The 10850-nt window shown below is 38.4% G+C and overlaps 1 protein-coding gene across 1 annotated transcript in view; it reads right to left on the reverse strand.

Annotated features, from left to right (window-relative positions):
- The window catches only part of LOC103746381 (phospholipid scramblase 1-like), a 35718-nt gene extending 25473 nt beyond the window's left edge, over positions 1-10245 (reverse strand). The window contains exon 1 of the mRNA XM_008848549.1: positions 10189-10245. Within this exon, the coding sequence (XP_008846771.1) occupies positions 10189-10245 (57 nt within the window). The remainder of the gene's footprint in view (positions 1-10188) is intronic.
- Positions 10246-10850: the final 605 nt, after the last annotated feature.

The raw sequence follows: 10850 nt of genomic DNA on the forward strand, positions 1-10850 counted from the left end.
TTCTGAGTCTGTGTTACTTCACTTAGCATAACAGTTTCTAGATCCATCCATTTACCTGCAAATTTCATTATTTCATCTTTATTGCTGAATAGAACTCCATTGTGTAGGAGAAGAATTTCAGATTAATGGTGTTGACCAGATATTAAACAGGACTGTAGGAGAAAATTGCCCCAAATTAAGGAAAGACATCTCCATACAAATACAGGAAGTACATAGAACACCAAATAGACAGGATCAGAAAAGAAACTCCCCGTGACATATCATAGTAAAAACACTGAATTTACAGAACAAAGAGAGAATAGTGAAAGCAGCAAAAGAAAAACAAGTCACATACAAAGGAAAGCCCATCAGAATTACTGCTGACTTATCAAAGCAAACCAAGGTATTTCCAGTTGTACATGACAATAGATGCCAGCCCAGAATACTTTACCCAGCAAAAATGTCTATTATAATTGAGGGGGAAAGGAAATTCTTCCATGACATGAATAGCCTGAAAGAATACATGTCCACAAAACCAGCCCTTCAAAGAATACTTGAAGCAATACAGAGAGTAGAGAAAGAAACAACTATAATCTAGGGGCAACGAAAGAAAATAAACAAAGATATAATCTATGAAACACAAAATTACACAGAGAACACAAACAGCAATTAAAATAACAGCAACCAATACACACCTTTCAATAATAACCTTAAATATCAATGGACTGAACTCCCCAGTCAAAAGACACAGGCTAAGTGAATGGATTAAGGAAAAAAATCCATCTCTTTGGTCTCTGCAAGAAACCCATCTAACCTTCAAGGACAGGCACCACCTTAACGTGAAAGGATGGAAAAGAACATTCCAAGCAAATGGCACCAAGAAACAAGTTTGGATTGCAATTCTAATATCTGACAAAATAGACTTCAAAGCAAAACTAATCAGAAGAGATAAGGGTAAACATTCTGATCAAAGGAACAATGACTGAAGAAGATATTACAATTATGAACATATATGCACCAAACTCTGTTGCACACAACTACACAAAAACAACACTACAGGACTTTAAGACCCTGATTAATCCCATGGGGGTAATAGTAGGGGACTTCAATACCCCAATTTCTCCATTAGACAGGTCAACTGGAAAAAGAATAAACAGAGAGAGGTCTGAATTAAATGATACCATACATCAAATGGACCTAACAGACATCTTTTGATTTTTCCATTCAAACAATGAAGAATACACTTTCTACTCAGCACCCCATGGAACATTTTCAAAAACTGATCACATACTGGGCCACAAAACAATCTTCAACAAATACAAAAATATTGAAATAATTCCATGCATTATCAGACCACAAAGCAATAAAGCTCAAAATCAACACTGGATGAAGCTCTATTCACTACATGAACTCATGGCGATTAAACAACACACTCCTAAACAACAAGTGGGTCAAAGGAGAAATTAAGAAAGAAAGAAATAAAAGAATTCCTGGAATTCAGCAAAAAGGACAATACAACATAATACAGCCTATGGAACACATTAAAAGCAGTCATAAGAGGGAAGTTTATAGCTCTGAGTGCCTACATTAAAAAATTAGAAAGAGTCCAAATAAATGACCTAATACTGCAACTGAAGGCATTGGAAAGGCAAGAACAAATGAAGCCCAAACCCAGCAGAAGAGAGGAAATAACAAAAATCAGAGCAGAAATTAATGAAATGGAAATAAAGAAAACAATATAAAGACTCAATGATCTAAGAGCTACTTCTTTGAAAAAATAAACAAGATAGACCCTTAGCCCAGTTAACCAAAAGAAAGAAAGAGCAAATCCAAATCAACAAAATCAGAAATGAAAGAGGAAACATTACAACAGACACCCAAAAGATACAGATCATTATAAGGGAATATTTTAAAAACCTATATGCTACTAAATCTAAAAGTCTAAAAGAAATGGATGGATATCTGAAGTCATGGGAACCTCCAAAGTTAAACCAAGAATAGATCAACAGTTTAAACAGACCCATAACATATAAGGAAATTGAAACAGTAATACAAAGCCTCCCAACTAAGAAAAGCCCAGGCCCAGATGGGTTGACAGCAGAATTCTACCAGACATTTAAAGAAGATCTACAACCAATACTACTTAAATTTTTCAAAATGATAGAAACAGAGGGAGAACTCCCAATTTCCTTCTATGAAGCCAGCATCACTCTAACACCCAAACCGGGTAAAGACAACCAAAAAGAAAACTATAGACCTATATCCTTAATGAACATAAATGAAAAAATTCTCAACAAAATACTTGCAAACTGCATACAGACATACATCAAAGAGATCATTCACCATGATCAAGTAGGCTTTATCCCAGAGATGCAGGGATGGTTCAATATACTCAAGTCAAGAAATAGCATTAATCATATAAATGAACTCAAATACAAAAACGACATTGTCATCTCAATAGATGCAGAAAAGGCTTTTGACAAAATTCAGCATGCATTTATGTTCAGAGTCCTAGAGGTAATTGGACTAGAGGGAACATACCTCAACATAACTAAAGCTATATAAAACAAACCTACAGCCAATATCATTATAATGGAGAAAAACTGGAAGCATTCCCATTAAAATCAGGAACCAGACAAGGATGTCCACTATCTCCACTCCTATTCAACATAGTGTTTGAAACTCTTGCTAGAGCAATAAGAGAGGAGAAGGAAATTAAAGGAGTACTAATTGGAAAAGAAGGGTCAAACTATCACTTTTTCCTGTTGATATGATACTATAACTAGGAGATTTCAAAAGTTCTACCAGAAAACTCCTAGAACTGATCAACACTTTCAGTATAGTGGCAAGTTATAAAAGCAATTGACAAAAATCAGTAACCTTTCTCTATACCAATAACAAACAATTGGAGAAAGAATACAGGGAAATGCTCCCATTCACAATTTCTGCAAAAAAAATTAAAATATCTTGGAATAAATCTGACCAAAGACACCAAAGATGTCTATGATGAAATTTTTAAATTGTTAAAGAGATTGAGGAAGACACCAGAAGATGGAAGGACCTTCTATGTTCATTAGTATTGTTAAAATAACCATCCTCATTCAATGCAATCCCCATGAAATACATCACAGAATTAGAAAAATCCATCCTCATACTTATGTGGAGGCATAAAAGACCCAGGATAGCGAAAGAAATCCTGAGCACAAAGAGCAATGCTGGGGGGATTACTGTGCCAGATCTCAAAGTATACTACAGAACCATAGTCATAAAAACAGCATGGCACTGGTGCAAAACAGACACATAGATTAATGGAACATCATTGAAGATCCAAACCTGAGTACATGCAATTTCAGCCACCTGATATTTGACAAAGGTGCCAAGAACACACAATAGAGGAAAGACAGGATCTTCAGCAAATGCTGCTGGTAAACCTGGATCTCCACCTGTAGAAGAATGAATCTAGATCCTTATCTTTCACCTTTCGCAAAAGTCAACTCCAAACAGAACAAATACCTCAATGTGGAACTGGAAACCCCGAAACTATTAGAAGAAAATATTGGCAGTAACTTACAGGATATAGGTGTAGGAAAGGATTTTGTAAATCAGACAGAAGTTGCTCAGGAATTAAGGTCAGCAATCAATAACTGGGACCTCATTAAACTAAAAAGGTTCTGTACAGCAAAAGAAACAATAAAAAAAGTGAAGAGAAAACCCACAGAATGGGAAAAAAACTTTCACCAGTGACACATCTGACAGAGGTTTAACATCCAGAATATATAAAGAACTCAAAAAACAAAGAACCAAGAAACCAAATGACCCAATGAAAAGATGGGCTAAAGATCTAAACAGAGAGGTCGTAAAGGAAGAAATAAAGATGGCTAAGAAACGTCTCAAAAAGTGTTCAACATTGTTAGTAATTAGGGAAATGCAAATTAAAACCACCATAAGGTATCACCTTACCCCAATCAGACTGGCTAGGATCAAGAGAACAAATGATACCAAATGCTGGCGAGGATGTGGAGAAAGGGAAATGCTCATTCACTGCTGGTAGGATTGGAAACTCATGCAGCCTCTATGGAAAACAGTGTGGAGAACTCTTAAAAACTAAAAATGAACCTACCATATGACCTGGTTATACCACTCCTTGGCATATACCCAAAGGACTCACCCTATTGCAGAGACACTTGTACGACCATGTTTCTTGCTGCTCTTTTCACAATAGCTAAGAGATGGAAGCAACCTAAGTGTCCCTCAACTGATGAGTAATTTTTGGTGTTATTAAACCCCAGAGTTTTTGTCTAACTGACCTGTCAGATGAGGTATTGAAGTCATCCACTATCACTATGTTGAAGTCAGTGTGCGATTTTAGATCTAATAGTGTTTCTTTTATGAAATTAGGTGTTCCTGTTTTTGGTGCATATATATTTAAGAAAGTAATCCCCTTGGTTCCTTTAATGAGTATGAAACTAGTCTATATTGACTAGATTTGGTTTGAAGTCTCTTTTGTCAGATATTAGAATAGCTGTGTCTGCTTGTTTTCTAGCTCTAATTGCTTGGAACACCTTTTACCCTAAGGTTATGTCAATCATTGATAGTGAGATGTTTTTCTTGGAGCAAACAAAAAGATGGAGGCTATTTTCTAATCCAGTTAGTCTGTGTCTTTTTATTGAGGAATTAAGATTGTTAATATTGGGAGTTATTACTGATCAATGTCTGTTGATTCCTGCTTTGTTGGTGTTGTAGTATTGTTTCCTTAGAGTTCTTTTGTTTAACTATCCTGGAATTACTCCTTTTACCCTCTTGGGTAATCTTCTCATCAGACTGAAGCATTTCTTCTAGTATGCCTTCTAGAGCTGGCTTAGTGGACATAAATTCCTTAAATAATTTTTTTTATGGAAAGTTGTTCTTTCTCCTTCAATTGAAACTGATGCTTAATATAGCATCTTTTTGTTTGCTCCAAGAAAAACATCTCACCATCAATGACTGACATAACCTTAGGGTAAAACTTGTACTGGCATGTGTGTTCTTTTGTAGCCTGTAGGACGTCAAGCTCTTCTGACTTTCATAGTGTCCATTGAAAAAGACAGCTGCTATTCTGATGGACCTGCCTTTATATATGACTTGATCGTCCTCTCGCAATGCTTTCAAATATCTTTTCTCCATTCTGTACATTTAATATTTTGGCTATTATACGACACAAGGAGTTTCTTTTCTGGTCCTGTCTACTTGTGTTCTGTATACCTCTTGTACATTGATAGGCATCTCTTTCCTTAGATTTGGGAAATTTTCTTCTAAGATTTTGTTAAAAACATTTTCTGTGCCTTTGACCTGTTTTTTTCTCCTTCTTCCATACCTGATTCATAGATTTGATATTTTTATAGTTTCTGGATTATTTTAATTTTTAATATTTTCTTTGACTGAGGAATTTTTTTGACCTTGTCTTCTAGATCAGATATTCTTTCTTCCACTTGACCCAGTCTGTTGGTAAGGTTTTCCTCTAAGCTTTCTGTCTGGCTTTCTGAGTTTTTCAAGCTTTATTTCAGTTTAGCTTTTTTGTAGAGATTCTAGGTCCTTATTGAATTTTAATTTCATGCCTTGGATTTTTTAGTTATTTCAGTAAAGTGTTTTAATCTTCATTCAGTCTTTTATTCATATCCTCTTTGAGTTCTTTGAACATATTGACAGTTGCTGTTTTAAAATCATTGTCTTGTGCATCAGCTAGGTTGCCTTTCTCAAGAAATATTCTGATGACAGTGCTAATTTCTGGGGGAGACATATTTATTGTCTTGGTTATTCATGTTGTTTGTGGTTTTGCTATGAGACTTAGGTGTCTGGAAATATGCTGTTTGTTGGTATGGATAGCTGATCTCATCTTTGTTGAGTGGCTTAACACCCACTTTGTTTGCTGTTATCTTTGCTGTATCTTTGTTTGCTGCTAACCAAACTTGTCAGGTGGTGGCCCAGCTGAATGGTGTTTGGTGCTCAGGCTTGGAGCCACTCTGTGTTGATGTGCTAACAGGATGCAAGAAGTGGTCTCAGTTCAGCTAAAAATATGTGCAACTTGTGAGCCTGAAGTTCCAGGACAGACTACACATAGTCCTGGGGTGGCAGCCATCCAGGTTAGGCTGGATGACTGCTAAATGAGTGGGCTGGTAGACAGGTCAGTGTTTATGTTTGATGGTCGGGGGTAATTCCAAGTCAGTGGTATGCAAGAAAACATTCAAATGTAACCTTGGACTGGATCTGTTTGGGCTGATGCACAGACTACCCAACACCAACTGTGCCTGAGAGCATGAGGATCCCCACAAGGGCAGGTGTGGTTCTGTAAAACTGACCAAGCTTGACCAGTACAAAGGCTTTGCAACCCTTGCTAGACCCAGCGGGGGTGGATGAAAGAAACAGAACATTAGCCAGAGCAACTCACAGGTCCAGAAGGTATACTGGGGTGCACAACCCTAGTTAGGACCAGGAGTTGGGTTGTTGGACAGGGAATGCTGGGTTGGGGAACTCACAGGTCAGGCAGGGAAAGTACACAGAGCTGAGCAGGCCTGGGAACTGGGGTAATGAATAGGGAATGGTGGGGTTGGGAAGCTCACAGATCTGGAGGAACTCAGAGGGTTGATGGATGCAGGAAGTTGTGTGATTCAAGGACGCCTGGGAGTTGGGATAGAGATCAGTACATCATTAATATTACTGATGATGGCCATTCTGATAGAGGAGAGTTGGAATATCAAAGCATGTTTATCTGCACTTTTCTGATAGCTAAGGATATTTAATAATTTTAAAAGTGTCTACTAACCATTGGTATTTCTTCTATCAAGAACTCTGTGTCATTTACAAAACCTGTTATGGGAAAATCAGAGACCAGCAGCCAAAGTCAGGTGAGGAGAGGGATTTAATTTTATGCTAGTGGACTGACCCACGGATCCTTCCATAAAGGAGCCAGTCCCCCCCCTCCAGTTTTAGGGGTTTTCATATTCATATGAAGAAGAACAAGTAAAAGATGTAAAGGAGCCAGTCCCCCTACCCTCCAGTTTTAGGGGTTTTCATATTCATATGAAGAAGAACAAGTAAAAGACAAAACAGCACGTAAATGGCAATGAAGTAAAAGGTACGTGTGATAATTAAGCAAGGTAACATATGGTTGCAAGGGTTACAGTATAAAAACTTGGAAAACAAAGACTTCCATCCAGGCCAACCATAGGGGGCAGGATGGGGGAGACTCCTGCTCACCTGTCCCATGCCTCTCTCTCACCTCAGAGTTTTCCAAACTTTGGAGAGCAAAAGACTTCTACCCTGGGTAACCACAGGAGGTGGGGGAGAAGACTCGAGCCTATGATCCCCATCTTATCTCTGTCTAGGAGCTCTTCCTGCCCCACAGTTCTTAATTACCATTATCCATTTATTGATTGGTCATTTTGTTTCTTGATGTTTAGTTTTTTGAGTTCTTTGTATATTCTAGACACTAATCCTCTGTCAGATGTATAATTGGTAAACATTTTTTTCCATTCTGTGGACTGGCTTCTCACTGGATAGGCAGTTTCCTTTGCTTTAAGAAACTTTTTAGTTTATGAGGTCCCATTTATTGATTGTTGGTCTTATTTCCTGTGCTAGTGTTCTACTCAGAAACTCCTTACCCATGCCTATATGTGGAAGTGTATTTATTACTTCTTCCTCTAGCAATTTCAGAGTATCAAGTCTTATGCTGAAGTCTGGTTCCATACTGTTGGTGGAAGTATAAATTAATGCAGCCACTAAGGCAATCATCTGGAGGTTTCTCAAAAGTCTAGAAATAGAACTACCACATGACTCAGTTATACTACTCTGGTACATATACCCAAAGTACTCTATATCATACTACAGAGATAACTGCACATTCACATTCGCTGCTGCTCTATTCACAAAAGCCAGGAAATGAAAGCAGACTTGATATTCATCAACTGATAAATGGATAATGAAAATGTGTACAGAATGTTATTCAGCTGTATAAATAAATGAAACTACTAAATTTGTAGGTAAATGAATGGAACTGGAAGATATTTTGCTGAATGGGATGATTCAGACCCAGAAAGACATGTCCTCTCACATATGTAGATCATTGGTTCTAATTTTTAGATTTAAGGTAAATATATATGTAGAGACCTGAAAGCAAGGACAGGGCCATTATAGGGATGAGGGGAGAGTGAAGAGTATTAGGAGGGTCTGGAAGTAGTATTCGTGTCATATGAAAACCAAGGGAATATTGGAGGTGGCAAGTTTTAAACAGGTGGGGATGGGGGGCAGAGTAGAACATGAGAGGTGAGAGAGGGCTAACCAAAGCTAAGGATAGATGAAGAAGTCACATCAAAACTGACTACTTTATAAGCTTCACAAGTCTTCATACCTCCCTAGGAGCTGTTGACCAGGAAAATCCCAGAGATCCCCAAAACTACACAGATTATGGCCGTTGCCATTGCCCACCAAAACTAGATGATGAGAGCCTATTGCTTTTCTTCTAAATTGAAGCATTTCCTCCTAGAAAGAGGAGAAAGGTTGCTGAGACTCAAGGAATAAATAACCTCCCAAGTTCTAGATAGCTGAAAGTTAAGGGGCTCACAAAACTTCTCCTCAGGTCACAAAAGCAATAAATAACGGCCTGGGGAGGAGACTGAGCAGCAGAGCTTGTGGAGAAGAGACTACAATCTCTGAAGTTGTTTGCACAGTGTGAAGGTGATCTCCAGGGATGCAACGTTTCTGCGTCATTACCCTTGCCCAGGTGGCCTTTCTGTTGTCCCTGTTTCTGTTAGTAGCCCCCACCAATATTCCTGTAGGTAACCACAATAAACTCATTGGTTTGCAAAACATAAAAATAAATTAAAAGACCCTGTTGCTGAAGATACTATTTACCTTGGTTGATAAACTCAGAAATCATACAGAAACAGCTGGGGGAGAAAAGTCAGCAGTGGTCTTTCCTATCTTTTATGCTATACTACAGACTTGTCAGCCAAGATATGCCTACTGGTGCAATAGAGGAACAACTGTTTTGGGGTGAAAAAGTGATTTCTGGATTGGATCTGAGGTCTAATAATTGGGAATTAATGCCTGGAACTGGAGAGCTGGTCAAAGGCCCATGGCTAGGAAGGTCATAGGGACCAGTTTGAACTTACTACTTTAAGTTTACTAAATGGACATGTTGTCACACTGTCTCCTAAATATTGCTGTTCTCAGGCTGGAATAAAGACACTTCCCTTTGTGGCAAATGCTGAACTAATGCAAATACTCATTGCTGATCAAGGTGCCGAGACCAAGTGACTGTTGAGTGCTTATCCTTAAGTAAGACACTCATATCAACCCCTCCAAAGCTCAGGGAATATTGTGGAATGGGGAGGGCATTGTAAATGCTGGGCAATGGGAAGAAGGACCATGAAACACTGTCTTACAGGTATGTACTCAAAGCACTGTGCTTTGCCTGCAAAGACTCTTCTTAACATTCAATCATATATGGAGGAGAGGCTCACAGGACTCTGCTATGGGAGCTATAGGCAGTTGGGAGAGAAGTCGTTGTTTTCAGCCATATAGTCACTGGTGAGTTACCCATCCAATGGATAGCTCCACACTCAGACTCACAGGGTAGAACTGGCCAAATTCAATGGGTCTCAAAGCAAAAGCAAAAACAGACCAGAAGGCATGAAAACGTGAGGGGGACTAGGTGGGAAATAATGCAAGAAGAGAAGGTGGGGGTTAAGCGTGACCCGAGTATCACATGCATGTAGAAAATTGTCAGATGACAAATTAACTTAGAATGTATTATGTATTATGTGTAAATCAAAACTAAAAAGTAGTACTAAATAAATACTTGCTTTAAACCATTATCATAAATCAGTTCCAAGGTAATAGAAAATAGTTTCCTAAGACATTTACACTTTTCTTCAAAAATGAACCAGATTGGCAAGAATCAGAGTGATTCATTGTCAAACATGCTGCCACATTTGACTCATGCCTGTGATCTCAACACTTGGAAGGCTGAGGCATCAGACTGCCAGGAGTTAGAAGCCAGCCTGGGTTACATAATAAGTTCTAGGCCAGACTGTGGCACAAAGTAACACCTTGTTTAAAAAAAAATATGTTGTTTACTATTTCTGCCACAAATTAACAAGTAGCAATTACCTACCTGTAAGCAAACTAGACATAGTCTTGGCTTTTGTGACTATTTTATGCATTTGAACCAACCTGATTTAAGTACTCCAGTCCAGGTGGCAGTTTACTGGAGCTGCTGCTGAAATTCATGGTGCCTATGCCGGTTTATATACATATATATATATATATATATATATATATATATATATGATTATATATTGCTTGATTTGGGACAGTGAAGAAGACTCGGTTTGCATACGTATCGATGGGCGGTGTCACTGAGTAGCCAGGATGCTCTGAAGTTCCTGAAACGGGAAGTGAAATAATTTGAAATTGTACAGAGAAATGGAACCTTCAACCCTTTGGGGATTCCCTTAGTTATCTATAAACTGTCATTTCAACTGCTCTACCAAATATAAAGTATGGTTTTGTTTTTTAGCACTGAGACGGGAAAGGTGTAAACCACTGTACTGGTTCACAATTTAGAGTTCTGAGAAAGAAGACCTGATATTAGCAGACTTTTTATGAGCTCCTAGGTTATGAACTGCAGAAGGCCCTCTAGAACTGCATGGTCAGTCTGGGCTAGCTGCTGCTTCCATCTAGTATAGCCCCCGCCAGCCATCTAAACCTTAGTTAGGGCTTGATCCTTATCCCCAGTGCTGTTTCTCAGTAACGCTTCAGAAGTTGTTGACATATTTTCAAAGAGCCTTTGCATTGTGGATTAAGTGCAGCAGAAAGTCAAGAAGTGCCTAAAA

Source organism: Nannospalax galili, unplaced genomic scaffold, assembly GCF_000622305.1.
Source record: "Nannospalax galili isolate Female #2095 unplaced genomic scaffold, S.galili_v1.0 scaffold3164, whole genome shotgun sequence".
NCBI lineage: Eukaryota > Metazoa > Chordata > Mammalia > Rodentia > Spalacidae > Nannospalax > Nannospalax galili.